The 26,913-nt window shown below is 36.6% G+C and overlaps 11 protein-coding genes across 15 annotated transcripts; 7 read left to right on the top strand and 4 right to left on the bottom strand.

The window, feature by feature from the left end:
• Positions 1–87: 87 nt before the first annotated feature.
• On the bottom strand, positions 88–2,696 carry prcc-1 (Proline-rich protein PRCC). The gene is made up of 4 exons (NM_070114.7): positions 2,592–2,696; positions 2,030–2,533; positions 737–1,297; positions 88–284 (listed from the first exon to the last, which is right to left on the bottom strand). The coding sequence occupies exons 1-4, from the start codon at positions 2,655–2,657 to the stop codon at positions 198–200; spliced, it is 1,218 nt and encodes a 405-aa protein (NP_502515.1). The 5' UTR covers positions 2,658–2,696; the 3' UTR covers positions 88–197.
• A 211-nt stretch (positions 2,697–2,907) lies between these two features.
• On the top strand, positions 2,908–4,391 carry C39E9.12 (SAP domain-containing protein). The gene is made up of 4 exons (NM_070115.10): positions 2,908–3,046; positions 3,091–3,241; positions 3,288–4,025; positions 4,075–4,391. Exons 1-4 carry the CDS (start codon positions 2,912–2,914, stop codon positions 4,278–4,280), a joined length of 1,230 nt encoding a protein of 409 aa, NP_502516.2. The 5' UTR covers positions 2,908–2,911; the 3' UTR covers positions 4,281–4,391.
• Positions 4,392–4,662: 271 nt separating this feature from the next.
• On the top strand, positions 4,663–5,981 carry rfc-3 (Replication factor C subunit 3). Its single transcript, NM_070116.10, has 3 exons — positions 4,663–4,845; positions 4,890–5,601; positions 5,663–5,981. Exons 1-3 carry the CDS (start codon positions 4,670–4,672, stop codon positions 5,837–5,839), a joined length of 1,065 nt encoding a protein of 354 aa, NP_502517.1. The 5' UTR covers positions 4,663–4,669; the 3' UTR covers positions 5,840–5,981.
• Positions 5,883–7,693, bottom strand: dli-1 (Dynein light intermediate chain). Of its 2 annotated transcripts, none has more exons than NM_070118.7 (7): positions 7,537–7,693; positions 7,129–7,487; positions 6,990–7,085; positions 6,775–6,939; positions 6,480–6,724; positions 6,199–6,429; positions 5,883–6,151 (listed from the first exon to the last, which is right to left on the bottom strand). In NM_070118.7, exons 1-7 carry the CDS (start codon positions 7,629–7,631, stop codon positions 6,017–6,019), a joined length of 1,326 nt encoding a protein of 441 aa, NP_502519.2. In that variant the 5' UTR covers positions 7,632–7,693; the 3' UTR covers positions 5,883–6,016. The 2 variants fall into 2 exon arrangements, with proteins under 2 accessions (NP_502519.2, NP_502518.2); NM_070117.10 differs by having other exon boundaries at positions 5,886–6,151; positions 6,480–6,730; positions 7,537–7,634.
• A 212-nt stretch (positions 7,694–7,905) lies between these two features.
• On the top strand, positions 7,906–9,483 carry tin-9.2 (Mitochondrial import inner membrane translocase subunit Tim10B; the record flags this gene model as incomplete). 2 transcript variants are annotated; one of them, NM_001392423.1, is made up of 5 exons in its annotated part: positions 7,906–7,970; positions 8,024–8,138; positions 8,188–8,374; positions 8,425–9,026; positions 9,241–9,483. In NM_001392423.1, 4 exons carry the CDS (start codon positions 7,944–7,946, stop codon positions 8,429–8,431), a joined length of 336 nt encoding a protein of 111 aa, NP_001379430.1. The 2 variants fall into 2 exon arrangements, with proteins under 2 accessions (NP_001379430.1, NP_001368153.1); NM_001380504.1 differs by lacking the exons at positions 7,906–7,970; positions 8,024–8,138; positions 9,241–9,483 and having other exon boundaries at positions 8,202–8,374; positions 8,425–8,431.
• Positions 7,906–9,507, top strand: exos-4.1 (Putative exosome complex component RRP41). Its single transcript, NM_001380505.3, has 6 exons — positions 7,906–7,970; positions 8,024–8,138; positions 8,188–8,374; positions 8,425–8,559; positions 8,616–9,026; positions 9,241–9,507. Exons 4-6 carry the CDS (start codon positions 8,428–8,430, stop codon positions 9,418–9,420), a joined length of 723 nt encoding a protein of 240 aa, NP_001366781.1. The 5' UTR covers positions 7,906–7,970; positions 8,024–8,138; positions 8,188–8,374; positions 8,425–8,427; the 3' UTR covers positions 9,421–9,507.
• A 108-nt stretch (positions 9,508–9,615) lies between these two features.
• fask-1 (RAP domain-containing protein) lies at positions 9,616–13,528 on the top strand (the record flags this gene model as incomplete). 2 transcript variants are annotated; one of them, NM_070120.6, is made up of 8 exons in its annotated part: positions 9,616–9,713; positions 10,151–10,236; positions 10,283–10,529; positions 11,126–11,255; positions 11,307–11,990; positions 12,747–13,053; positions 13,108–13,194; positions 13,243–13,528. In NM_070120.6, 8 exons carry the CDS (start codon positions 9,617–9,619, stop codon positions 13,414–13,416), a joined length of 1,812 nt encoding a protein of 603 aa, NP_502521.2. The 2 variants fall into 2 exon arrangements, with proteins under 2 accessions (NP_502521.2, NP_001294013.1); NM_001307084.3 differs by lacking the exons at positions 9,616–9,713; positions 10,151–10,236; positions 10,283–10,529; positions 11,126–11,255; positions 11,307–11,990 and having other exon boundaries at positions 12,775–13,053; positions 13,243–13,416.
• Positions 13,529–14,237: 709 nt separating this feature from the next.
• On the top strand, positions 14,238–15,828 carry rde-11 (RNA interference defective protein 11). Its single transcript, NM_001026107.7, has 7 exons — positions 14,238–14,369; positions 14,423–14,529; positions 14,581–14,691; positions 14,744–14,849; positions 14,905–15,115; positions 15,175–15,277; positions 15,326–15,828. The coding sequence occupies exons 1-7, from the start codon at positions 14,241–14,243 to the stop codon at positions 15,507–15,509; spliced, it is 951 nt and encodes a 316-aa protein (NP_001021278.1). The 5' UTR covers positions 14,238–14,240; the 3' UTR covers positions 15,510–15,828.
• A 731-nt stretch (positions 15,829–16,559) lies between these two features.
• Positions 16,560–20,401, top strand: B0564.2 (Fe2OG dioxygenase domain-containing protein; the record flags this gene model as incomplete). Of its 2 annotated transcripts, NM_070121.5 has the most annotated exons (3): positions 16,560–16,793; positions 16,842–17,039; positions 20,077–20,401. In NM_070121.5, the coding sequence occupies 3 exons, from the start codon at positions 16,560–16,562 to the stop codon at positions 20,338–20,340; spliced, it is 696 nt and encodes a 231-aa protein (NP_502522.2). The 2 variants fall into 2 exon arrangements, with proteins under 2 accessions (NP_502522.2, NP_001294012.1); NM_001307083.3 differs by lacking the exons at positions 16,560–16,793; positions 16,842–17,039 and having other exon boundaries at positions 20,113–20,340.
• best-1 (Bestrophin homolog 1) lies at positions 17,041–18,680 on the bottom strand. Its single transcript, NM_070122.8, has 4 exons — positions 18,483–18,680; positions 18,303–18,437; positions 17,604–18,249; positions 17,041–17,548 (listed from the first exon to the last, which is right to left on the bottom strand). The coding sequence occupies exons 1-4, from the start codon at positions 18,659–18,661 to the stop codon at positions 17,156–17,158; spliced, it is 1,353 nt and encodes a 450-aa protein (NP_502523.1). The 5' UTR covers positions 18,662–18,680; the 3' UTR covers positions 17,041–17,155.
• best-2 (Bestrophin homolog 2) lies at positions 20,399–21,983 on the bottom strand (the record flags this gene model as incomplete). Its single annotated transcript, NM_070123.3, has 4 exons — positions 20,399–20,726; positions 20,931–21,576; positions 21,623–21,757; positions 21,805–21,983. The coding sequence occupies 4 exons, from the start codon at positions 21,981–21,983 to the stop codon at positions 20,421–20,423; spliced, it is 1,266 nt and encodes a 421-aa protein (NP_502524.2). The 3' UTR covers positions 20,399–20,420.
• Positions 21,984–26,913: the final 4,930 nt, after the last annotated feature.

Here is a 26,913-nt window from a genome sequence, read left to right on the forward strand (position 1 = left end):
CCAATCGGCCTTATGTACTCTGCCGGCTAATGCCCGTTTAACGAGCGATCGCGCAATTTTCTCATCATTATAACGTGCTTATACTTTCAAAACGAATGAATTCATTTCGTGTTTATATGGGTGTTTATCATCAAAACAACACACAAATACAAGGGAGAGAGAAAACTGAATGATTAATGAGACATTTCGAAATGATATTAGAATCCGTACTTTTGTCGCGCCATTCGCTTCGATTGCTTCTGATCGGCCCATTGATCTTTGAGCTGCTCCTCGCGGGATACTGCCTGAAATTAAGTGAATTATGTGATTTCTAGCACAAGCTCTTAAAAAGTGTTGATCTACGCAGATTTCATACTCCACGAGGACAACTTTGCACTTTTGTTTGGCTAAAATCGGGTTTTTCGATTTTTTTAAAATAAATTGTTAATTTTGAAAAAAAAACTGTATTTTTGTAATTGAAATCAATTGATTTTGCATTTTCGGTGAATTTATATTTTTCTCGTATTTTTCCGTAAAATTATTGTTTCCGATTTGTCGGTTTTCGAAAAAATTGAAAATTTTCGTTTTTTTTTAAATCTTCAATTTTTTGAAGACCGAATATTCCATCAAGAAATTCAGCCAAAAAATGAGAAATAAGTTTTAAAAAATTGACTTTTCCATTCTTTCGCGATTTTTTTTTTGGGTTTTTGATGCAAGTAAAAGCCTGAAAATCTATAAAATCTGGAATATCTCTTACCAAGCTGGCCAAATACGTAATTTGATGCTTTCTTCTCGACATTTGTCCTTGAGTTTGAACTTGTGGCAATGGAGCAGAAGTTGCTTCAACAAATGCGCGATGTCCAAGATTCTTGATAATATTTGTCTTAACATCCGGTCCGAGAGCATCATCCACATTCACATCGACAATTGAATTGGCCATTTCGTTGATCGAACGACGTTCTTCTTGTCCAATATCATGAGAGAATCGCATCAAAAGCTTATGAGCTTGCTCGTCATTGATCTTCCGATGAAGCCAGGCATTTGAAGCAGATGGACCTTCTTGAACATCTTCTTCTTCTTCTGGCATTTCATACATTTGTCGAGGATCCATTCCTTCATCTGGACGGGATGGCCCAACTACATCCATGCTGCTGTTCATTGTCATATATGGAATTTCTGATGGAATTTCTGATTCTTTTCTAGTTGGAGCAGATGAGAAACCGAAGAAATCGGTTGGACCGTCATCATCGTCATCACTGTCGTCTGGCAGTTTTGGAGCTGGAGCCGGCTTGAAAACTGGAGCAGCAGCAGGTGTAGCCTGGAAGAGAAAGAGTTTTAAAATTAAAGTTTTAAATTAAATAAAAATTCAGTGAAGAAATCTGGAAATTTTATCCTGATTTTTAATATTTATGGGGACAAAAATCGAACAAAAATTCCCCGGTTTTATATTTTAGCTTGAAACAGCGAATTTTCGCGCCAGAGACGCCGTGTGTCGATTTACGAGATTTGTGTATATTTACAAGATTTTCAATCTTTATCGGATGCTGATTTCTGTTTTTCAACGAGTTTTCTTTATTTCCGTCGGTTTTTGACAAAATGTTTTGAGAAAATGTGTTTATTAAGGCCAATTAAACATTATATTATCAAAAAACCAAGTAAATTTCCAATGCTTAGGTCACAACTCAGCGGAAAATCCAAATATATGCTTTTCCTGACTGAAAATCGAATATTTAGTTAGTTTTTTGATATTATAATGTTTAATTAACCTCAAAAAAAAACACATTTTCAAAAAACGTTTCGGCAAAAACTGACGAAAATTGAGAAAACCGGAAATCAGCATCCGATTAAGATTGAAAATCTCGTAAATATACACACATTTCGTAAATCGACACATGACGTCTCTGGTGTGAAAATTCGGAAATCTCATGGGGACGCAAATGAAAATCGGCGATTTCAAGCTGAAATAAGAAATTAGGGAAATTTTTTTACTTAGTTATTCGAAATCAGAAGTATATTTTCTCAGAATCCGCACTCGACTTTCAATTTTTACCTTTTTAGAAACTGAATGTGGAACCATGGACTTATCGAATACATTTGCACCATCTGAACGATTATCTCTTCCTTTTGGAGCTGGAAGGTTTGACAAAAAACTGTTTCCAAGCTTCGGCTTAACTGTAGCAACAGCAGCACCTTCATTATCACTGTCATCGCTGGAATTTTCGCCAGTAATTCCTGCGAGAGCTCCGAACGCCGAAATTATAACTTTTCCTTTTGCTTTTTGAATTCCACCACCAATTTTCGGAATTTTTTCAACTTTCATCGCTTTTTTCGCCAATTTTTTCTCCTTTTTTCTCTCTTCTTTTTGTGCTTTTTTCAGAGCTTTTTTCTCCAGCTTTCTCCTTGCTTTCTCGGCCAATTTAACCTCCCATTCTTTCGGTTTTACTAATTCTTCGAGAACATCTTCTTTGTTCATGTTTGGTGAGCTTGATTTTTCTGTATTGTCAAAAAATGCTTCATCATCGACGAGTTGTTGATTTTGTGGAGCGAGTGAATTCTGAAATTTTGGAAAATTCGAAAATGTTTTCAAACTGAATAAAGAATAATTTGCTTACTTTTTGTTGTGTTTCCATTTCTTCATCACTTTCTGATTCACTTCCTGCGTAATCCACAAGGCCCATTTTGAGAAGAATTCTTCGAAGAAACGAATAATTTCAGACGAAATAAACAATACGAATATTGATTTCTTTATTCGAGAGGACTACACACAATAAGAAAGCAACAGCGCTCCAACGTACACCGCGCGAAAAACACAATTTTTCAAACAGCGATGGAGGGAAATTTCTTGAGTCCTATTTTGTTTCTTGTTCATTTGTTCCTTGTTTCATTTGCTTTTCTGTTCTCACTATTCAATAAAAATAATAATTTCAGTAAAATGTCAGCCAAAAATAAAGAGCTCGCCGAAGAGGACGTGCTCAACATGACATGCGACAAGCTTCGCAAGGAGTTAAAGAAGAAAAGGGCTTCGACTGCGGGAAAGAAATCGGAACTTCAATCGCGTCTTTTGGAGGTTTGAACTCAGTCGAAACAATGTGATTAATTTAACTTTTTCAGTTTCTCGCTGGCCAAAATAATGCCGGAAACGGGGAGGCAATCAGGGAAGAGCCGGAAGCCGAGGCTATGGACACCGACGAAGCACCTGCCAATCGCACATTCACAGTTGAAGAGGAAGAAGAAACTGAGAATACTACTGGCAGATTTGTTCGTAAGTTATATTCCATTTAGTTGAAATTTAAACAGCTTTATTACAGACGAGAATACTCCGACAAATGCGGTTGCTGTCGTTTTGGATGATGACTTGAGAAACCGTCTCTGTGGCAGTTTGGGAATCGATCTGCAAAGCTTCGAGGTGAAGTCACGCCCGAGAGTTCATCGTCTTTCGACAAGACTGTCTCTCCGCGCTAGTTCGTCGACTCCTCAAACATCTGAGCGACCAGGAATGCCGATCGAGAACAGAGGAATTACGCCAGTTCGTCAGCGTGCTCCATCCAGTGGAAGAGACAGATTCGCAATGATTCATGCAAGAGAGATGGAAAAAGAAGAAACACTCGGAGAGCGTCAAGAACGATTGAAGAAACGACACGAATTCATGACCGGCGACGTCCCAGAAGCTATCAGGAGACTTGCTACCCCGAAAAGTGTGCCAAGACGTGACCCAGTTGATAGATCAACTACAAGATCTGCTGCGCGCAATTGGCAAGTTCAGGATCCTGAGAAAATGTCCTTCCAATTCGGGGATAAATCTGCTGATGATTTTCCCGCTCTTGTCAGCTCACGAGCTGGCTGCTCATCGTCATCTGCTGCCACCACCTCTACCAAAAAGACAAAGTCCGTTGCAAGATCTCATGTGGACGTGAAGAAGCTCACCAAGTCACAAATCCCGAAACCATGCCGTTTAACTTCTCGAAAAATCATTCCTGCAACTGTCCCAGAAGATGATACATTCACCGAGTACATTTCCACGCCAAAAGGAACCACTCCAACTAGAGGTAACTATTCATATTTATCTTTTTTTCGCTAATTCATAGCAATTTTTAGTTCCACGACGTGCTGGTTACACACCACACTCTACGAGAAAAGTGTTCGTCGACACGACTCAATTGACGGATCGCGAGTTCACTTTGGCACTGGAGGAAGGATTAATCCCCGGAAGAGCTGCCACGAACCTCGAGAAACAACAAGTGGAGAACAAGAAGCGCCGTGACGACATTATCGCACTCAAGCGTAAAATGAATATCAAGTAGATATCTCAATTATTTTCTTATTTATCTTCACTCACTCGTCTCACTAGGCTAAACCTGTAAAATATTTCGTTGTTGACTTGTCGAGTTTCTGAAAATGAATTCTTTTAATTTATTACAATTCTCTTTATTTATTTTCTATTTATTTATTCCTCTATTCAATTGTTTGCGACAATTGTGATATCTTTGAATATGTCTTTTAATTTTTTTAGCAAGAAATATACGGTGGATCCGGATTCCCGAAGCGCAATTCGCGGCACGGTTTAATTTTTTAATTTACCATAAAAGCGCGTGCCGCGGAATTACTTTTCGGGTTCCACCTTCTATTTCTCGCGCTTATTTTGGACTTTAATTACTCTGACAATATAATATTAATCTTTTCTAGTGCAAAAATGGCGTTGTGGGTGGACAAATATCGACCAAAGGACTTGTTGGGAAAGGATGGCGTTGATTATCACATCGAGCAGGCCAATCATTTGAAGTTTCTCTCCGCAGACTGTATGCCGCATCTCTTGTTCTGTGGTCCCAGTGGAGCTGGAAAAAAGACACGGATCAAGTGTCTGTTGAGGTTTAATTATTGGTAAATTCAGTAAATAAAATAATATTTTTCAGAGAGCTTTACGGTGTTGGAGTCGAGAAAACGCAGCTCATCATGAAGTCGTTCACTAGTCCGTCGAATAAAAAACTTGAAATACAGACTGTCTCGAGCAATTATCACATCGAAATGACGCCGTCTGATGTTGGAATCTATGATCGAGTTGTTGTGCAGGATCTCGTTAAAGAAATGGCACAAACGTCTCAAATCGAATCAACTTCTCAAAGATCGTTCAAAGTTGTCGTTCTTTGTGAAGCGGACTCACTGACTCGTGATGCTCAACACGGACTTCGTCGAACTATGGAGAAGTACGCGAATAACTGTAAAATCGTTTTGAGCTGTGAATCCCTGTCCCGTATCATTGAGCCACTTCAATCTCGTTGCATCATCATCAATGTGCCAGCTCCAACCGATGAAGATGTGACCAAAGTCTTGCGGAAAGTGATTGAACGGGAGAGCTTTCTACTTCCGGAGAACGTTTTGCAAAAGATTGTGGAGAAGTCTGAAGGAAATCTGAGAAGAGCTATTCTGATGACTGAGGCTTTAAGAATGGAGAACGAGAGTGGTGTGGCTGAAAGTGTAGTAATTCCGGTTCCGGAATGGGAGATTTATATCCAAGAGACTGCTCGTCTGATCCTCCAGAAACAGAGCTCCGATATGCTTCTGAAAGTTCGCGAACGATTGTACGAATTGCTCTCCAGATGTATTCCACCAACTGTCATTTTTAAGGTGAGTTATAAGCACACAAATAGTATAAAATGTTCAAAAATATTTAGAAATACATTTTCAGAAACTTCTCGAGCATCTCCTTCCCAAATGTCCGCCACAAATTGCACGTGAAGTTGTCAGTGAAGCAGCGAAATTCGAGCATCGCCTTGTTCTCGGACAAAAAGCAATTTTCCATCTTGAAGGATTCGTCGCCGCTTTCATGGACATTTACCTTACTAATGCTTCTAAACCCAAGTGATCTCTGTCCCCGCGTATTATATTATTCTACTTTTGTGTAATCATAAACTTGAAACGAACTACATTATGGTTGTGTGGGTATTTACAGAAACAGCATATAATAAAAATCGTATCGCAAAGGAGAATAAAATGACCGGCGATAAAGCTTAAAATATTTAAATAGATTATGAAAATGACGTTATGCATCACTGTCCCGGGGTTGAGGTTTCGGGCTTTGCGCAGACTTCAGAAGACGATCGAGTTGGGCCTGGGTGGCTGCGGCATCCATCGGCTGGGAAACAGTGGAAGGAGAGCTCACCTTGCTCGGCTTGTCCTGAAATATGGAAATTCACATAGAAAAAAGATCTAAGATTGATTTACCTTATTGAGCAAGTTGGAGAAGAAATTGGCGAGTGGACTGTCCTTATCGGTAGGCTCTTCTTGCATAGTCCTCGGCTTGGGAGCGGCCGTAGTGGTTGAAGTTGCCAGGATGTCCATCAACTTCTTCAAGAAAGCCTGATCTTCCTCGGCTTCGATGAGCTGCTCTTTTGCGACAGGTCTAAGCTTATCGCGAGTCGGCTCTAAAGCTGAATCCACATCCGGAATAGACTCCTGAAATTAATCATGAACTCGGATTCTCCAATTACTTATGTAAAACTTACACGAATAATATCGATCTTTTTCTCTCCGTCCCATCCAGCTGGAACAAAGATCGACTCTCTTTCAATCACTTGAGCTGCACTGGTAAAAGCCGTGCCAAAAGATCGATGTACAATGTACTTTTGGAGGAGCTGAATATTTTTAGTCTCTTTTGCGCTGGTGAAGACAAGAGTCGCTCCGAGACTGAGGCAGAATTTTCTCAGTTGAATGCTGATCTTCGCGAATTGAGCATCTGTGAATTCCTTTCCTAAAACTTTTGCAAACATCATTTATTTTATTTTTCTTTAAATAATATACCCAGGTCAGATTTGGTAATGACCACCATGAACGTGACTCCACAGTTCTCAGTAAGAGTTCCTTGGTCGAGAGGAAGAAGGTTGTGCTCATCGGCGAAACTTCCAACTACGGAAGTGCTCATTTGTGATTGAACCGGATCCACATACTCTTGCCACATTTTTTCTTCTGGAAAAAATTATTTTAAATTGCATGAAGTAAAGAGTTTATAAGCTTACGTTGAGATCTACCGGCTTTCAAGTCTTCTTTGGTGAAATGTTTCTGAGCTTGCTCGGTGCACACATTTGCCCATCTTTTCAAGGAATGAATGAGATCTGAATAATTAAATACTTATTTATTTGAATATATAATACTTACTCGGATTATCAATGCTCGCGGTAAGAATGAAGATAGCTTCCGCGGGAGTTGCTGGAAGAGCATGTTTCAGAAGGGAAGCACACGCCGCATTCCCATCCAAAGACCAGACAGGGATTTGAAGCAACTCTGATGGATTGAGATTGGCTCCGGCTGTTCCCAGTTGATATGCATAACTGGCGTCACGAGCATCATTTTGCACGTGGAGCACACGATATCCAAGTAGTGATTTTGGCTTCACGGTTCTATCAGATTTGTCCAGACGGGAAAGAAGAGACGACTTTCCGCTTCGGTTGTCCCCCAGAACAATCACCGTGCTGCCTTGATTCGTGTTTGTCTTTTTGGAAGCAAGGAGCTCTCGCCTGAAATATGATTTTCAAATAGTATATTTCGTAATAATACAACAAATACCAAATTCCGACTTCTTCGTCTGTCGAAGAATACAAAACCGGAAGCACAGCATTTGCTGTATCATCAAACTCCAGTGGTTGCGCAGTTGGTGGCATTTTCTCGAAGAAAATCAATTTTTTTTTAAAATTTAATTTAAATGAAATTAAACTCAAGTCCCTCGGAGAAGTTCGTCTGCGTCTCCGCGACAAGTACACTCTCTATGCTTCGTGGAAAGATATTGAAATCATGAAAAGCGCTGCGCCTTTAAACTTCCGCAAACACCGTGACGGTAAAATACACAGAAACTTTTTGTTTTTTTTGTTGCATTTTGCATGCAAATTTTTTCTCTTTATTTAATTTTTTACTCATTTTCTTAACTTCAAATTTCAGATTATTCTCATTTCGGGGCGTTGACTGTTTTATGCTTTATGAATACTATTCAAAATATTCAACAGGTGCTCAGAAAAAAGGAAAATCCTCTCCCGCGCATTTATGTCTTTAATTTCAGCTTCGTGAATTTCTAACCGTCTACAACACTCTCAGCGAACGTTGTTTCAACGCCTGCGCTCGTGACTACACCACATCAACACTCACAAAGGACGAAGGGTCCTGTGTCAGTCAATGTAAGATTTATTGTATTGTATAAACACGATTTTGTAATCAAAATTTCAGGTATTGACAAGCAGATGCTAGTGAACCGTCGGTTTATGCTAGTATTCGCAGAACAAGCACCAAAAGCACTTTTCAAGCAAGGAGAGCAATCGCCAACCGAAGCAATCAAATCCGCTAAGCCAGAGCCAGCGGTCCCAGCTCCAGAAGCCACTCCTGTTGAAACTACTCCAGTTATTGAAGAAAATAAGTGAGATTTTCCATAATTTCTTTTAAAAAATCACGAATAATCTTTTGCAGACAATGAACATCATCTCTGAACATGGTTTCCGTATTGACGGCCGCCGTCCCGCTCAGATTCGTAACATTAACACTCGTCTTGGCTTGAACAGAAATGCGGAGGGAAGCTGTTATCTGGAACATGGTAATACCAAGGTTGGTTTTTTTTTAAGTTTTGAATTTAATTTCAAGTTACATTATTCTCTTTTCAGGTTCTTTGTGCAGTTTATGGTCCGTATGAAGGCAAATCGTCAAAAAGAATCGAAGATAAATGTGCCATTGTTTGTCAGTATAGTGCAACAAAGTTTTCGGGACTTGAAAGAAAAAATCGTACACGTGGAGATCGAAAATCAACTGAAATCAGCAGACTTCTTGAGAAAGCATTCGAATCAGTTATTCTGACGGAAGCATTTCCTCGATCACAACTTGATATTTTCTGTGAAGTAATCCAAGGAGACGGCTCCAACCTGGCCGCCTGTGTCAATGCAACTTCTTTGGCTCTTGCTGATGCAGGAATCCCAATGAAAGGCATCGCATCTGCAGCGACGTGTGGTGTTGTCGATGGAAAACCAATTGTTGATCTTACTTCTAGAGAAGAAACTGATCTCCTTCCCAGAGTTACTGTATGTTTAGGCTGAAAAATTGTCTAATTTAATGAATTTTGTAATGAGACTTCTCAAAAATTGCCGTAATTTCAATATTCCGGGAACCGAAATCATATTTTGGTTGCTATTCTAAAAAAAAAAATGTCCAAAATTTTAAGTTATTTTCCGAAAAATCGGGAAAAAACACAAACTTTCGATTTTTCGTTAAAAAATAATTGCTTAAAATTTTCAGCTCGCCACAATCTGCGGTCGTGACGAAGTGATTCTCGTGGAACTTCAAAATCGTCTTCACATTGATCATCTTTCCACAGTCATGGATGCAGCGAAAGCCACGTGTGCTGACGTGTACGAATGTCTCGCAGTAGTTGCTCAGCAACATCTGAAAGCTTGTGCTCCGATTCTAGGCAATTAGCTGTTCTTTTTTTCTTATTCATTGTTGTTTTGAGTTGTTATTCCTTTTTTTTTAAACCCATTTTTTGCAGTCGATAAATCAGTTTTTTCAAATTTAATCTTAGAAATTTTGTAAAATTTTATATGTTTCCGTCTCATTTTCGTACTTTTCTTGTTCAAATCTTGATATTTTTTTAAAAAAATTGCAAATATCTAGAATGTGGAGCCGTGGATTACCCACGCTTTGCAGGACGATTCCGTGTCGTCAGTTTTCCGTCGCAGCTCAAAGTGGAGCTGGTCCTGCAGAAATTGATGGTAGGTGCAGATTTTTTTTGCTCTAAATGGCCAGAATTTTATTAAAATTGTCAAAAAAATTTCAAAAAATAGCTAATTTCCGCTAGAATCTCCAACTTGACCAACTTTAGAGCGGCCGGAAAATAATTTTAATTCGATTATTGTGCTACTTTGGTTTATTTTACGTTATTTCGTAAATTTAGGGTAATTTTAAGCAAATTTGGCTTTAAATGTACCAATTTTTACGAAAAAACATGTGATAAATGACCAAAATAAGACAAAAATTTAATAAAAGGGAAATTTGGCAAAATATTTGAAAAATTTTGCGAAATGTGAGATTTTAGCTAAAATCAAGTGTTTTTCGACATTTTTGAAGTTTCGCAATAAGCTTTTCGGGTTATTTTTAGTAAAAAAAAGTAGAATAATGCAAAAAACATCAAAAAATATTTGAATTCCAGATTTCCTCCATTCCATCGCCGCTGCTCCAACACAGAAGCTCGTGAAAAACAGAACTGTATTAGAAACTTCGACGGAATTTTTCAAGGTACTCAATAAGCTTAAGCTCCATTTAAATTGTTCAATTATTTAAGTGGCTCGAACAAAATCCCATAAAATCGATTGATCAATTCATCACAGCTGCACAAATGGCTATCACTGTGAAATCAACGGAACAAAATAAGGCGTTTTCGAAAATTGATGATATTGCGAAGAAAGTTCTGCCGAAATTCTATGAAAATTTTGGACCGAAGGAGACAGTGGATGCATTGCGATTTGTTTTGCAGCTGAATTCAAAGGGAAAAGTCTCGACGGATATTCAGAATTTGTTCCTTGAAAAAAGTATGATTTATCCAACAAAACTACTTATTTGAATATGATAATTCTACTTTTTTGATCTAAAATTGATTTTAAAAAATGTAGAAAAAGATTCGCTCCATCTGAAAATAATTTTTAGTTTTGTTGAAAATGAAAAATTGGAAATTTTGTTAGTTTTTTGATAATATAATGTTTAATTGACTTAAAAACACATTTTCATTTAAAAAAAATTCGGCAAAAATCGACGAAAATTAAGGAAACTCGTTGAAAACAGAAATCAGCATCTGATAAAGATTAAAATTCTCGTAAATCGACACATGGCTCGTCTCTGGCGCGAAAATTCGGCGTTTGAAAAATCTCATTTGGACGCAAGTGAAAGGAGAAAATTTGGAGTGATTCAAAAATATTTTTCTCAGATTTCGGTGCTCAACCTAAAGGTAGAGGTGAGGCCTAGTGGCCTTATTTAAATTTTTCAACAAAAAAAATTATTAATAATATTTTATCAGATGGAACGAATCCTTTTCATCAATTTTAGAAAAAAAAAAGTTGATTTTCAGTAGTATTGTGCGTTTTCCTAAACATTTTCCGAAAGATATTTCAAATAAAACGTAAAATTTCAGAAATAAGTCAATCCGATCTACAAACTGTTCCATTTGACACACTTGTGATGATCATTCGATATTCAAAATCTTCAATCGATCAAAATGTTATCGAATCTATTGCGACTTCATTGATTTCTAGAATCGAAAAGTAATTAAATAATTTAGATTTAAAAGCTCTATTTAATATCTAATTTTCCAGAGAACTGGCAAATCCTGCAGATCTCCTAGCAATTCTCGCCGGTGATGGATACGAAAAATCAAAATGGTTTCACAACGAAGCGTTCCTCAAAAAAGCCGAACGACTTGTAGCAGTAATGGGAATGGCTGAAAAATGTGCTCTTTTGAAGCATATGGCAGTGAATAAGCAAAGAAATCGACAGCTACTTGGAGCAATAATCAACGCGATTTCCAGTTCCAGTCAAGTTCTTACAGTATCACAAATTGTCAGTGTCACCGGCTCATGTTCTGCTCTCACCTATTATCCACCAAAAATTGCACGGAAAATCTCCAACGACCTCGAGAAAAATTCGAATGTTCTTGCTCAATGGGATGATGTGCTCAGCATTGCCGATTCATTTATTCGTATGAGAATGGGTGATCAAAAGTCATGGAATCTTCTTGTTCGATGGGCAATTGAAAATGTGAAGCAAGCACATCCGGCTCGATTGAGCAAATTTGTCTCCGGGCTCGCTAGAATTGGAGAACCATCTGGAAAACCGTTGGCAAAAGCGCTCAAACCATTTTTGGTGAAGGAAAAAGCTTCGACGCCCAACAATTGGCTGAATATCGTCTTTTCTCTTGCATATTTTCAAGAACTTGAAGCAGTTCATGCGGATTCGGTGCTCAATAAGAGTTTTGTAGATCAAATCATGAATTCAACAATGTAAGAAATTATTTGGAAATTGAAGAGGTGCAAACGCGCTCCAAATTAAAACACTCCGCAACTAAACGTTGGGTCTCGTTAGGTTTTCGGTTTTCCGATTTTTCCGAAAATTCAAAAATCAAAAATTTAGTTTTGCGACATTCCTAAACAAATTCGATTTTTTCGAAAATTGCTTAAAAATTTAGGATTTTTTTTTGAAGACAATGATTTTGATTTTTTTTCAAAATGAGCAAACAAATAAATTTTTATTATTAATTTTCGAAACATTTTCTAAAGATTTTTCGAAAACTCCGGAAAATCGATATGAATTTTATCTCAATTTCGACATTAAAATTATTAGAAAAAAAGTTTTTAAAAATTTTTTAAGTTAAAAGAAAAATATTTTTAAAAATCACAATATAAATTTAAAATGCTGGGAAACACGAAAAAAATGCCAATTTTTTTTTGCTTTTTCGGTTTTTGCTAGGGAAAACTAAAAATAGTCGATTTTGCAGAAACTCGAAAAAAATGCTGAAAATTTACCAAAAAATTCAAATTTTGTTTATGATGATGAAAAAACAACATATAATTTTTCCAAAAAAAGGCCAAAATGTGGTTTTTTTTCTCCAATTTTAGTTTTAAAAGTTGAAAAACTGACTTCCTTATTGTCAATACCTAACGAGACCCAAGGTTTAAGGGCGGAGTGTTTTCAAAAGGCATTTTTCTGCATCCCCATTTATAATATCAAAAATTGTCAATAATTTCCCAATTTTTCAGGGAAATTCACGATCGACTCCGAAAAGCGATGACTCTTCTAATGATCAGTTCAGCGGCTAAAGTTGATATGCAGGGAAAATACGAAGGACCAACAGTGAATAAGGAAACATTTGCTCGATTTGGAATCAATTTCGACGCGAAAACGATTCGGAACGCGAGGCAACTGAAATATTCGAGCAATCATTCAGAATGCGATCGATATTTTTTAAAGTCATTATTCAAACTTGCTCCACAAGATACTCATTGTCAACTTCCGAATGTTGAAGATTGTGGAGCTTTTGTCGATGCCTATGTTATGCCAGATCCGGTATATTATTTTCAATTAAAAAATATTTTTGAAAAAAAATGTTTTTTTTTTCAGAATTCCAACTTGCTAGTGAACACATCACAATGGGGCTCGAAAAAACCCAGGCCTCTATTTTTCTACGGATGGTTGCAAACTAAACAGGTAAGCATTTTCGAATCTCATAAAATCATATAAAATTCTAAATTTCAGAACACAGAAACGAGCGGCGAAATCAATACAGTTGGGCAAGAACAATTGGGACTTCGACTGATGCGTTCCGCTGGCTTCGATCCAGTAGTCGTCTTCAAAACGGAACTCGACTATTGCTCCACAGAAATTGATCAAGTGAATCTGCTACGGGATAAAATACATAAGAAGAATTAATTTTTTTGATAAAAGATTATATTTCTAGCGCCCCTAGTCTTTATTGTTTTGTTGTTATTCATTTTTATTCAATATTTTTTAGATTTGAGATTATAATAAAACAAATTTATAAAGGTTTCGATGAAATTTTAGAATTTTCTGTGAACTGTCTTTTGAACAGAATATGAATATTTTTGCGGGAATTTATTGTTTATTGATCAAATTTTATTTGTCTTTCCTGTTGGTTTTTTCTTCTATTTTTTCTTTTCTCTTGGGTGGCAATTTTCAGGTTTCAATTACAAATTTAAATAGTCTTATATTTAAGATCTTATCACGTGGTGTCAGAGTGTCTCATTTCGGTTTGATCTACATTGATCTACAAAAAATGCGGGAAAAGAGACGCAGAGTTCTCAACTTATTTTGGATGGTTAAGAACGTGCTGACGTCACTTTTTTTTCTGGCAAAAAATTCCCGCATTTTTTGTAGATCAAACCGTGATGGGACAGCCTGGCGTGATTATACGTGATTATATTTATACTTTTTTTTGTGACAATTTGATCTTGACCTCTGGAGGTCTCTACAAACGGTTTTGTCCACTTTCTAAAAGAAAAAACCGGGGAAAAACTAAAATTAAAAATTCACGCGCGTGACCCAATTTCGAGTGACATTCCGGCCCTGATCATTTCTTCTCTGATCATCTTTCTAAAATTCATTAAATTCATTAGTTTCTACATTTTAGTTCCTGAAAACTTGCTTCATTTCTTTTTCCAATCAACCAATAGGTCTCTTTTTTTTTAATTTTTCGATAATTTAAATTAATTTAATTACAGCAGAAATTTCAGAACATGAATGTTATCACTCCACCGTTTGCTGATGGCGTGGATCCAAAGCCCGTATGTATTGTCGCTGATGACATTTTCGAGACGATGACCGCCAGACGAAAAATCCATTTTTCAATTTACGTGATTTTTAAGGTAATTTTCGCCTTTTAATAGTTTCGATTTCGATATCAATTTCAAGAATTTAGAAAAACGTCGAGCTTGCTGAGCCATTTAAGCTCCTATACTACACAGAAAAGAAAAATGTTGCACATCTTGATGGATCCGTTGCACAGGATTTCGGACTCCCTATGTGGTGAGTTTTGGCGGAAGTGTGGAAGTGTTAACAATAGAATGTCTATTACAGGACAAAAGACGATGGACAGAGGGCGCCGGACCTTTCTCGACAAAAAAACGACTATATAAAACTGGATTTTTTCACAAATATCAATAATCCTGAAGATGGGTTTTCGTATTGGTAGGCGCCTGTTAATTTAAAAATGTCTAGTTTAAAATTCATTTTTCTTCAGCTGGACGGACTGTATCTCTACAAAAAACACGACGATGGTACCAAGACAACTAATGCCACCATCGAAACGATCAATGAAACTTTACCTGATTCTCCCGGTGGAAGAGGTGAGATCTAAGATCCCACAAATGCTTGATTAATAAAATTTGTATTTTTTTCCAGTCAAATATCATGGTGCTATCTGAGAAGGCATACGGATCACTCCAGCTCATGAAGAAACATCGGAAAATGGGCCAGCCACCTCAACGAGTCGGGTGCTACATTAACTTTAATTGCCAAACATCGAAAGTCATGTTCGGGTGTGGACACGTCTATTGTGAGCAATGCTTGAATTCTTGGAATGATAAACCCTGCTCCGTGTGCTTGAAACCGGGTTAGTAAAGAAGATTTTAGCAAATATATATATATATATATATTGCCTTGAAATTTCAGTAACTAGTGAACCAACTCAGCTCAAACTGCGGCAAGGTCCGTGTCCTTTCGATTTGTGCAGTCCAAACAGCAGTACTATGGGAATCGTTCTAATTCCATGCGGGTGAGAAAAAACTATAACGTTTTTAAAGAAATTAATATTGATATTCAGATGTCATGTGATGTGCCAAAATCTGGAGGATGCGTACGAACGAAACAAACACCACCTTGAACCACTTATAGAAAAAATCAAGTATTGTCCTTTCGAGCCCTGCAGGATCCGTGTCCGTAAACTCAAAAAGCCCTTCTGGCACCAACAAGACAAAGAGCACACTTTGGAAATGAACTCGGCCTAATTTTATAAATAAATCATGTACTGTAATTATTTTATTAATTAATACGACTTTTGGAATTTCAAAGAAGCTTTTTACCCTTTTTGTCAACACCAGACTACTTTTGTGATACTTTTTCATGTAAAATAACCACCCAAAAAAGTTTTTTCCCAACTCAAAAACCATCATTTTCCGATTTCAACCCACTGCTCCACGTGTCAAGTTTTGTCAATAATTGCCTTGTTTTAATAATTGTATTTTCCCCACAATTTCAAAATTGCTTTTTCTTCGCCACAATTCAATTGGTACTGATTTTTAATAAATGTTTCGGTTAGAAATTCATAATTGCTCGTATTTCACATCCAGTGTGTAGATTTTACCTCAGTTTTATATTTTATATGTTTTCAGAAACAAAATTGCCACAAATTTGACGCTCAAAATATCTCGTACCGAAAACTACAGTAATTCTTTAAATGACTACTGTAGCGCTGGTGTCGATTTACGGGATCTCGATTTTCGAAATAAATTGAAAATCATTTATTTATCGATAGAATATTAAAATTATGAGAAAAATGAGAAAATGATACGAAAAAAACTATTCGAAAAGAAATTCATTTCAAAAATCGAGCCGTCACAAAAAATCCAAAAAAATGGAATATCGTTGATCGAGCCCGTAAATCGGCACCCGCGCTACAGTAGTCATTTAAAGGGTTACTGTAGTTTTCGCTACGGGATATTTTGCGCGTCAAATATGTTGTGCAATACGCATTCTCAGAGTTTTATGTTCCCGTAATACATAAAGGCGCAATTTTTTATTGACATGGGTCTCACCACGAAAAATTGTTACTATTTGTAGAAACACTTTGGCTTTCGGTGCGCCCCCTTTTTATTTTTTGAAATACCATAAAATCTGGGGAAATTGGATAAAAACACAGAAATTTGAAAAATTCATTATAAAGTTCGCGGCGAGACCCATACAAACTAATCCGTGCGCCTTTAAATACAAGTTTCTGAAATCTGCTAAATCAGAATATTTTTAAATATATTTCAAAACCAAAAAAAATACGAGTTCAGATGTCCCGTGCTGAAAACTTCCCTGAAAACATCAAAAAGTTCATCGTCAAAAGCGCTCCAGCGACGATGATCTATATTCCGAATTGGATTGACGAGGAAGAGGAGAACCTCTACAAATCATGCATCGAGAACGCACCACAACCAAAATGGCGGGTTCTCGCAAATCGGCGGCTCCAAAATTACGGAGGAGTCGTGGGAAAAACGGCTCTCATTCCAACTGATGATTTTCCAGTGGTAATTTTATTTAAATAAATTTGACAAATGACCCCATACGTTTTTCAGGAACTGAAATACTTGATGACCAAAATCAACGATCTCGGGATTTTCAAAAATCCAGTCAACCACGTTCTGGTGAACGAGTATGAAGCTGGTCAGGGAATCATGCCCCATACAGATGGTCCTGCTTTCCATCGAATCGTCACTACAGTAACCCTGGGATCTCATTGTCTTTTAGATATGTATGATCCTGTTGATCAAGAGGTAAACTTGAGATATTTATTCACATTTATTATACAAAGCAAAGTTAGTTAGTTAATAGAAAATCATCTACCCATATCAAAAGTAATAGCAATTAATTAAAATTAGTTGGAGTTCCGCTAAAATTTCTGCGGATTCGTCGGTATCTTCCACTCTTTATTCTCATTGAGATCTGCTAAAAAGCTCGAATCAAGGCTAACTTCACGCCAGTTCCTCATTCTAGCATCGTCGTGAGACATTGAGAACGCGTTGATATCCTTTTCATCCTCATCCACCGACTTGAACGACATCATTCGTCGCAAATTAGCTGCGGACTGAGAGTGAGGCATCATCATTACAGGCGCGTTTCCTTTCTGTTCCAATCTCACTTCGGACACTGAACCGTGATAATGATGATTTGGAATGTTAGATGATTCTTCCGAGTATAGCAGTGGAACATCTACTTCATCGTAGAATGGATCCTTCCGAAGTTCTGGTGTACTCATTGGGTTGTCAGCAATCATCAGACCCATCTGAACCCAATGATTTGTTTTTGAGAGATCAAATCGGTCAACTATCTGAACTTACCGTTATATTCCTATCAATTAACGCATTGGTCTCAAAGTCATCGTCATCTTCTCCAAATGGATTCAGCATAACATCGATTACCTTGAGCCATCCCATATAGAAAATGAACTGGAGAAAAGTCATAACAGGGAAATAGACATCAACTTCATCAACCATCTTATGCTTCTCAATGACAAGTTGTCTAGCAATAATTGACACCAAAAAGTACAAATTGACAGCGAGGCATACAAGTTGTGGATACATCAGAGGTAATGGTACCCAATCATAATTACACACCCATTCGATATTTGTTCTCCATGTTCTGATTTCTCCTTCCATTTGAGCTTTGAAATAGTCACTCTCGATGTATCCATCTTTACGTGCTTTGTAAGTCATGCAAAGCGCCCAGTTCGCCGGAATCCAATATTTGGTGCCCAACTTGCTGTTGTATTTCGTATCATAACTGTTGTAAAGTTCAAGTTCATGTTTGTTCATGAATCCAGCGGCTACAACTGTCTCCATTGTTGGGAATCTCCGGCGAGTTCTCATGCTCATATCTCGGAAAACGAGAATTTGAACGAGCTCGCAGTATCTCATGATGTTTCGTCGATAGATTCTAGCCTTCTCGGTTGCGCCGCGAATGTAGCAATTCGCCATCAGACCAACACTGAAATTATGAATTATGTGACTTGTTTCATAATTAGGTTATGGCTAACTTACTTATCAATGAATCCAATCGTTTGGTACAACTTTGTCCATCGATTGACTACCGTAGTCACAAAAAATCCAAGGACAAATTCCAGTGGAATATACGACAGCCGTTTGTCAAAGTACCTTACCAACGATTCGAAAGTACTAAAAAGTGTTTGTTAGGTCTTCTGACAGAATCACGTCACTTACCGTTGACTGGATTCGCCCATTGCGGTTTTATAAATAACTGATATTATTCCATAACAAATCAAAAAGATGATAGTCTCCATGTAAACAGCCTTCCAAATTGAGCCCTTCCATTTGAATAGTAGCAGGAAAAAGGTCCACGGATGGGATGTCATAATCTCTTTGTGGTAGTTTATCGTCATTTTTAGTGGTGTAGATTCTCTGAAGAACTTTCTGATAGAATGAAATGAAATCAACGAACTGAACAACATGGGATGCAAGTAGAAAATGAAAAGGAATGACGGCAATTCAGAGATCGGCCATTAGATCGACGGGTTCATCTACCAGGCCGATCAAAGCCCCCATAAAATGACCATTTCGGGTACTTTAGTTGGTGATTGAGAGAGAAAAAGACACGTGATAAGGATTATTACTGTAAAGATGATGATACGGGAAAATACTTTTTTTATATTATATAATGACACCACGTTGCTACCAGCTTGCCAGCAATGACTCATTTTCGTCGAATTGCATGTAATATTGCAGATGAAAACGAGAAACAAGTGGAAAAATGACGATCTTCGAGCGTAAAGTGTGGTCGTCGTCGATGGGAAAAATATTTAATTAAAATTAGAACAGTAACATTTTATACTCAAAATTAAATTCAAATAGGATTAGATTTAATTTGAGACGTTACGGTTAAGAAGTCTACGGTTACTGTATTGAAAACAATTTGTTCATCAAAAACAGATAAAGTTGCGGGACAATGCGATCTATGAATGTTTCGACTTTTTGAAATTTAGAGGTGTAGCCTCTTTAAGCAAGAGCACAGCTACAGTAACCCCAGAAGCCAAAAACAAAACTAGAGTTCGCACTTGTTACCCAGTTGCGGAAAACTGCAATTACATTCAAAAACTACGGTACCTGGTCTTGAAGCGTCAATGAAAATTTGAAAGTAACTACAGTAATCCTAAAAAGTGCTCACATTTTCGCACAAAAAATTTTCGAGCATTTTCAAGGAACTGGGTCCTACAATCATAATCGGTACAACACTTCACTTAATTGTTGGCCTATTGGGGTACTGTAGCTAAGCTCTTCTGTAAATTGAAGAAAGCGGACTCAAATGACAAATTTTCAAAAGTCAAAAATTCTTTTGAGACATGTTCTAAATTGAAAAAAAAGTCTCTGCATTTTGTAAATTTCGAAGAAAAAAAAACAGACGAATGCCGGGGGGAAGACTGTGAAAAGAATGTAGGTGGACCCTTTTCATGTGTTTATTGGTTTTATGAGACAGTTTCTCGGAAGTTTGCTTAGCCACAGTGAGAAAGAAACTGCCAGAGATCATACCGTCAAACACATACACACACACGTTTCTCAAACATGGTAATGGAATGGCAAATATAAATATCAGTAAAACCAAAAAATTATGTCAACCCTGTGAACTTAAACGACTGCAGAGAACGATAGGACGGGTTCATTCAGATTCGTTGAAGATTCATCGTCTCCAACAGTCGAATGCTATATCTTCTCCCGCGCGTGATGATTTCTTTGAACCTGAATTGTCTCTCATCTCGTCACCTCCCCGAATGATAAACATATGATTTTTTTTAAATTGCAGATTGCAAAAAGCGAAGAGGAGAGATATGTCGGCTCGATGCTCCTGGAGCCGAGAAGCTTGTTCATCATGACCGACGACGCGTACACTCGAATGCTTCACGGAATCGCAGAACGTGAAACGGATCTCATCGAACCGGGCAAGGTGTTCAATTGTACCGAGGAACTGGCGAATAAGCGATTGGATCGTGATACTCGGATCTCCATAACCGTACGGAATGTTGAGAAAGTATCGAAGCTGGGAGTATTCGATTTATTGAAGAAATAATTTTGCTTTTTTTTGTGGTATTTTGTGATAATTCGGGTTAATTTATAAACTTGTTATGTTTAAATAATCAAATATTTATTCTAAAATTTCTCCAAACTCGTTGGGATCTTCCACCTTTCATTTTCATTCACATCAGGTAAGACACTTCTGCTAAGGGTTTGCTTTCTCATATGCTTCAAAGTATATTCTGATTGTGAGTGAGGTATCATTCGAACAGAGCTACATTTTTGTTCCAGATGGACTTCGGACGTTGAACCGTGATAATGATAATTTGAAATTTGAGATGATTCTTCAGAATATAGCAAGGAGACCAGGACTTCGTCGAAAAACTGATCCTTTAGAAGTTCCGGGGTTTTCATTGTGTTATCCACCATCTTGAGTCCCATCTGAACGGAAAATTTATTTTTTGGGTCTTGGCACGAGTGGAACTTTATCAGATACCGTAACCGTGTCTATGTCACAAATTTTTTTGGGAAACTATGTATCTATGGAACACCGACGGTAAACATGTCGGAAATATTCACGTGGTGCCCGGCCAGGCTATCCCATTAGGGTTTGATCTACGAAAAATGCGGGATTTTTTATCTTACCGTTATATTTCTATCAATTAACGCATTGGTCTCAAAGTCGTCATCATCTTCTCCAAATGGATTCAGCATAACTTCAATTACTTTGAGCCATCCCATATAGAAAATGAACTGGAGAAAAGTCATAACAGGGAAATAGACATCAACTTCGTCTACCATCTTATGCTTCTCAATGACAAGTTGCCTGGCAATAATTGACACCAAAAAGTACAAATTGACAGCGAGGCATACAAGTTGTGGATACATCAGAGGTAATGGTACCCAATCATAATTACACACCCATTCGATATTTGTTCTCCATGTTCTGATTTCTCCTTCCATTTGAGCTTTGAAATAGTCACTCTCGATGTATCCATCTTTACGTGCTTTGTAAGTCATGCAAAGCGCCCAGTTCGCCGGAATCCAGTACTTTTTCCCGAGTCTACTATTATTTTTTGTTGTGTAACTATTATACAAGTCGAGCTCATCTTTACTCATAAATCCAGCCGCTACAACTGTCTCCATCGTTGGAAATCTTCGACGAGTTCTCATGCTAACATCTCGAAATACCAAAAGTTGGGTTAAAGCACAATATCTTGCAATATTCCGGCGATAAATTATTGCTTTCTCAGATGTTCCACGAACATAGAGGTTTGCAAGAAGGCAAACGCTGAAAAATAAATAATATGTTCTATATAGCAATAGGGTATACCTACTCATCAATAAATCCAACAGTTCTCCAAAGCTTTGTCCAGCGGTCGACTACTATTGTCACAAAGAACCCAAGGACGAATTCCAATGGAATGAATGACAAGCGTTTGTCGCAGTACCGTATAACTGATTCGAATGTTCTGGAACAAAAATGTGGTTGAAAACTAAGTTTTCTTTCAAAACTAACCTTTGACTAGGTTCACTCATTGCAGTTCTATAGACAACTGATATTATTCCATAACAAATCAGAAATATGATGGTCTCCATGTAAATGGCCTTCCAGATTGAACCTTTCCATCTGAATAGTAATACGAAAAATTTCCACGTGTGCGAAGTTTTGATCTCTTTGTGATAGTTTATTGTCATTTCTGAAAATAAATTGGGCTTAATTACAATTTGGAATAACCGTGAAACATTTATAGGTAGAAAATATTGAGAGTATATGTATGTATATTGAGAGTATATATACAGATTAACTACAAAAATCATTAAAATTCGTCTCCAACTGTGTTCTGTTGTCTTTTACCTACGAATATTTTCATAAGAAATCTCACAGGTTCAATAGAGACCACCATGTTTGGTCTGCTCCGCGAGTGTTGACAAAAAACTGAATTTTGTAGTTTACAAGAAGGTTCATAAGATGAAAATAGACCCATTGTAGAAATCTACAAAAAACCATGAAGCAATTTTTGGAAAGATAAAAGATAAAAAGAAATCAAGCTCAGATGCCAGGGCAATTTTTTACTGTCCAATAAAAAATTAATAATGCTTGAAAGTTTCATTAGCTGAGCTATAGCTGAGACATATTAGGCTGTTCAATATGTTTTGTCGTTTTTTTTTTTCATTTTTTCATTTTTCTCGGATGTTTTTTTGCTGTTGTATAGAAGACTGTTAGTAATGGCAAGCCCAACGATATCAGCCATATCGGTCAACTTCCAGGTTATTTAAAACTCCGAACTATGAGAACGAAAAAAAAATTTTTTTTTCGATTTTTTTATTTCTTCATGAAATCAAAAACTTTGTATGCGAAGATGTAGTTTCAGACCCAGGCATAGCTTATTGGTAGCACCACATCTCTTGAAAGTGCCTAAAACGCTTGCAAAATTGCCTTTTTTATTTTTGAGCGGTGCTAACATTGAAACCATGAGAGATATACAAAAGTATCAGGTTGTCCCATAAGTTTTTGTACTATTTTTTTTTTGAAAAAAATTTATTTCTCTCAAGCGACAAGTAGTACTATTCACACAAGTATTCACCATTAGTGTCCACCACTTGTTGCCATTTACTAGGTAACATCATGATGCCACGGGAGAAGAAATCCGGCGAACGCGATGAGAAGAAAGTGGAGAGTTCAGTTTTGAGATGCTCTTCGTCGTCGAATTGCTTGTCGCGCATGTAGTCACTGAGAGACAAGAACAAATGGTAGTCGGTTGGTGCAAGATCTGGAGAATATGGTGGATGCGGTAAAACAGTCCAACCAAGATCTTGCAGCTTTTGGAAAGTCTTCTTGGCGACATGAGGCATAGCATTATCGTGAAGAAAATATAGTTTTTCATATTTTCCGTTGATCTTTTCTGCAACTCGGTCCAATTGGGCACAATAGTAATCAGCAGTGATAGTTTTATTAGTTGGCAACAATTCCCAGTGCACGGGTCCTTGAACACCCCACCAGACACAGATCATAATCTTTTTTGGGTGAAGATCAGGCTTTGGCGTCGGTATTCCTTTCTCACCGATCGGAAGCCATTGACGTTTTCTGGAATGGTTAACATAGAGCACCCACTTCTCATCTCCAGTAACCAGATTGTTCAGCCAATCGAACTTTCGACGAAAAGTTAGAAGTTGAGTACAAACGTTGACCCGAGTGAGCTTCTGTGATGCCGAAAGTTCATGAGGCACCCAAGTGCCAAGTTTTGAAGTAAAACCAAGGCGACCCAAGTGACGTGCAATTGTGCTATGACAACACTCAAGCTTCTCTTCCATTTCACGAAGACTAAGACGAGGCTCTTCCTCCACCAGCTTCACTAGGTCTTCTTCATTTAACTCTACCGGTCGCCCAGAACGTTCTATTTCTTCGAGACTGAAGTCGCCGTTCTTGAACTTTTGAAACCAACTCTTTGCTGTATTATAAGAGAGTGCTCCCTCACCCATCGCACCGCATATGTTTCGTTCCGCTTCCATTGCTGAATGACCAAGACGAAATTCATAAAGAAGAAGCAATCTAACGTCTCGACGTTCAAGTTTGATGATTGTCATCGTGGCAAAGTAGAAATGGATGAAATGAATCTTTTCTGAAAGGGGACGACCCGACCTTGACACGACCTACGATGAAAAAATTTTAAAACTTTCTAGAAGTTTTGGAAAAATATTTGAAAAAAAGTACAAAAACTTATGGGACAACCTGATAATATATTACAACATTAACGTGCACATTATAAGCTACAATTTATCAGTTCAATGCAACGTTGGATCTCCTCACGTTTATGAGTTACAATCGATAGAAGTGAGCTTGGTCCAATTTTCAAAAAATCCTAATTTTTCATGTTTTTGGCTGTAACTCCAAAACAAGGTGTCTGATCAAAAATCTTAAAATCAAAAAATAAGGGTTTTTTAATGATTAACAAGTATTTAGTTGACTGTTTTGTTATATCTCATGTGTGTTAGACCATTAGATGAATTTCCAAAGTTAGACCATTAGATGAATTTCCAAAGTTAGACCATTAGATGAATTTCCAAAGTTAGACCATTAGATGAAATTCCAAAGTTAGACCATTAGATGAATTTCCAAAGTTAGACAATTAGATGAATTTCCAAAGTTAGACCATTAGATGAATTTCCAAAGTTAGACCATTAGATGAATTTCCAAAGTTAGACAATTAGATGAATTTCCAAAGTTAGACCATTAGATGAATTTCCAAAGTTAGACCATTAGATGAATTTCCAAAGTTAGACAATTAGATGAATTTCCAAAGTTAGACCATTAGATGAATTTCCAAAGTTAGACCATTAGATGAATTTCCAAAGTTAGACCATTAGATGAATTTCCAAAGTTAGACCATTAGATGAAATTCCAAAGTTAGACCATTAGATGAATTTCCAAAGTTAGACCATTAGATGAATTTCCAAAGTTAGACAATTAGATGAATTTCCAAAGTTAGACCATTAGATGAATTTCCAAAGTTAGACCATTAGATGAATTTCCAAAGTTAGACCATTAGATGAATTTCCAAAGTTAGACAATTAGATGAATTTCCAAAGTTAGACCATTAGATGAATTTCCAAAGTTAGACCATTAGATGAATGATGAATAAATAAATAAATAAATAAATAAATAAATAAATAAATAAATAAATAAATAAATAAATGAATAAATAAATAAATAAATAAATAAATAAATAAATAAATAAATAAATAAATGAATAAATAAATAAATAAATAAATAAATAAATAAATAAATAAATAAATAAATAAATAAATAAATAAATAAATAAATAAATAAATAAATAAATAAATAAATAAATAAATAAATAAATAAATAAATAAATAAATAAATAAATAAATAAATAAATAAATAAATAAATAAATAAATAATTAATTACTGCTGAAAACTTAGTTATGTAAAAATTCTGTTGCTCGAAAACTTCCGGAAAACTGGAAAAGAGCGTTCCATATGCAGAGAGAGGCTTAGAAATTTTAGAAACTGATATTAATTTTGAGTTCGCCATTCGGAGCACGCTCTTCAGCGCGTGCGAACGGCTGGTGCTACAGTATCGTAGCGTTTTTTAGTGAAATGGGGAAAAGTGAAAATTGCTACAACATCGTAGCGTTTTTGGGGGAATGGCCAAAAAATATAACTTCAGCACGTTCTCAACCATGCGAAATCAGTTGAGAATTCTGCGTCTCTTCTCCCGCATTTTTTTTAGATCTACGGAGATCAAGCCGAAATGAGACACCACGTGGGCTAGCAAAGTTGGAGTTCTTGCGGAAAACTTGCAAACTTCCAGCTAAAAATCTCCAAAAATAAATACTCAATCCAAATTCACAACCCTCCAAAAATGCCCTGTTTCCTCCTTTTTTGTCCTCCTTTGCTCTTCCGCTCGATGACACTTTTTGATGTGTTTTGGCAGATGGGAGAGAACGACGTCGGCATATGGGACAAGTTACGCAATCGGAAGAAAGTGACAAATTAACGCGGTTAAGCGGTTTTCTCCTGAGAGATGATTGAATTTGATAACAATTTTCTTGCAATACTTTCCCCGCTCTCACTCTCTGACAAATGACATAAATGCGGGAAATTGAACGGAAATTGGGATATATTGGTGAAGAGCACATTTCTCACCTTTAGCAACTTTTTCCACCTTTTTTAAAACTTTATTTCTTTTTGTGTTTTGTCCTTTTTTCTGTAATTCTGAAACTGAATAATACATTGTTCTTGATCGGCTCTTTTGTTTTATTGTCATAAATATCTTGAAAGGGCAGATGGTATTTGATATTCAAACAATAACATGTTCACAGACAGGTGGAATTTTTGAATGTTATTGATTGGAAGTGAAATGAGAAGTTACACCCAAGTGGGAACACGTTGACCGTGAGAATTTGGCTGGAAGTGGTTAAAAAATAATTGTAGGTGATGCTGTGATATCGAGACCTAGTGAAAACTTAAACATTCGATTTTATGGAAGAATAAATGCTGGAAATGATTTCATTCATTTAAATCTATTTGAGACTTCTCTTGAGATAATACAGATGTTAAATACCATGTTCCACTGAAAAATATACACTTATGCAGATTAGGCTTTAATTTAAATAACTGGCAAAACTGCTGTAAAACTTAAACTCTCAAAAAACATGTTCATGGAATTTTTTAAAAATAACCTATCATAAGCAACGTTCATAATTTTTCTTTCAAATGTTTATCAAATAATTAACCCTAATGTCTAAAGTATTCAAACTTTCCTTCGATTTATGTGAAATCAATTTTAGATTATAGGTGGTTATAATGACTTATAACAATCCAAAACCATCCAATATCAACATAAAACATTCAAATAAATTTTAGATTTTTCAAAATTTCCGGTCAAAGTTTTTGCAAATTGGCAAAATTTTGAAAAATATAAGCTTTTGAGAAAATCTAAAGAAATATCACATGTTCCGACCCCCGACAATGTTTTAATACAAATAATTAAAACAAAATTACAGTATAAAAAATATAAGAAAAACAATTTTTTTGGTTGACTTCCAAATTACAAGTGGAAAAAACTGAGTAATTGTCAGTTTTTGACAGTAAATAGAAAAT

This window comes from Caenorhabditis elegans, chromosome IV (assembly GCF_000002985.6).
Source record: "Caenorhabditis elegans chromosome IV".
Taxonomy (NCBI): domain Eukaryota; kingdom Metazoa; phylum Nematoda; class Chromadorea; order Rhabditida; family Rhabditidae; genus Caenorhabditis; species Caenorhabditis elegans.

Excerpts from the sequence above, each read along its gene's own strand:
- prcc-1 (NM_070114.7), bottom strand. The coding sequence starts at position 2,657 with ATGGGCCTTGTGGATTACGCAGGAAGTGAATCAGAAAGTGATGAAGAA. Across the intron at positions 1,298-2,029 it reads CACATTCAGTTTCTAAAAAG|GCTACACCTGCTGCTGCTCC; the intron begins GTAAAAATTGAA and ends TTTCTCTTCCAG. Across the intron at positions 285-736 it reads TTACGTATTTGGCCAGCTTG|GCAGTATCCCGCGAGGAGCA; the intron begins GTAAGAGATATT and ends ACTTAATTTCAG.
- C39E9.12 (NM_070115.10), top strand. The coding sequence starts at position 2,912 with ATGTCAGCCAAAAATAAAGAGCTCGCCGAAGAGGACGTGCTCAACATG. Across the intron at positions 3,242-3,287 it reads TACTACTGGCAGATTTGTTC|ACGAGAATACTCCGACAAAT; the intron begins GTAAGTTATATT and ends GCTTTATTACAG. Across the intron at positions 4,026-4,074 it reads AGGAACCACTCCAACTAGAG|TTCCACGACGTGCTGGTTAC; the intron begins GTAACTATTCAT and ends AGCAATTTTTAG.
- rfc-3 (NM_070116.10), top strand. The coding sequence starts at position 4,670 with ATGGCGTTGTGGGTGGACAAATATCGACCAAAGGACTTGTTGGGAAAG. Across the intron at positions 4,846-4,889 it reads CGGATCAAGTGTCTGTTGAG|AGAGCTTTACGGTGTTGGAG; the intron begins GTTTAATTATTG and ends AATATTTTTCAG. Across the intron at positions 5,602-5,662 it reads CACCAACTGTCATTTTTAAG|AAACTTCTCGAGCATCTCCT; the intron begins GTGAGTTATAAG and ends ATACATTTTCAG.
- dli-1 (NM_070117.10), bottom strand. The coding sequence starts at position 7,631 with ATGCCACCAACTGCGCAACCACTGGAGTTTGATGATACAGCAAATGCT. Across the intron at positions 7,086-7,128 it reads CGCGAGCATTGATAATCCGA|ATCTCATTCATTCCTTGAAA; the intron begins GTAAGTATTATA and ends TTAATTATTCAG. Across the intron at positions 6,152-6,198 it reads TCTCCAACTTGCTCAATAAG|GACAAGCCGAGCAAGGTGAG; the intron begins GTAAATCAATCT and ends TCCATATTTCAG.
- exos-4.1 (NM_001380505.3), top strand. The coding sequence starts at position 8,428 with ATGAACATCATCTCTGAACATGGTTTCCGTATTGACGGCCGCCGTCCC. Across the intron at positions 8,560-8,615 it reads TGGAACATGGTAATACCAAG|GTTCTTTGTGCAGTTTATGG; the intron begins GTTGGTTTTTTT and ends TTCTCTTTTCAG. Across the intron at positions 9,027-9,240 it reads ATCTCCTTCCCAGAGTTACT|CTCGCCACAATCTGCGGTCG; the intron begins GTATGTTTAGGC and ends TAAAATTTTCAG.
- rde-11 (NM_001026107.7), top strand. The coding sequence starts at position 14,241 with ATGAATGTTATCACTCCACCGTTTGCTGATGGCGTGGATCCAAAGCCC. Across the intron at positions 14,692-14,743 it reads GAAGATGGGTTTTCGTATTG|CTGGACGGACTGTATCTCTA; the intron begins GTAGGCGCCTGT and ends ATTTTTCTTCAG. Across the intron at positions 15,116-15,174 it reads CTCCGTGTGCTTGAAACCGG|TAACTAGTGAACCAACTCAG; the intron begins GTTAGTAAAGAA and ends TTGAAATTTCAG.
- best-1 (NM_070122.8), bottom strand. The coding sequence starts at position 18,661 with ATGACGATAAACTACCACAAAGAGATTATGACATCCCATCCGTGGACC. Across the intron at positions 18,438-18,482 it reads ATGGGCGAATCCAGTCAACG|TACTTTCGAATCGTTGGTAA; the intron begins GTAAGTGACGTG and ends AACACTTTTTAG. Across the intron at positions 17,549-17,603 it reads TAATTGATAGGAATATAACG|ATGGGTCTGATGATTGCTGA; the intron begins GTAAGTTCAGAT and ends CATTGGGTTCAG.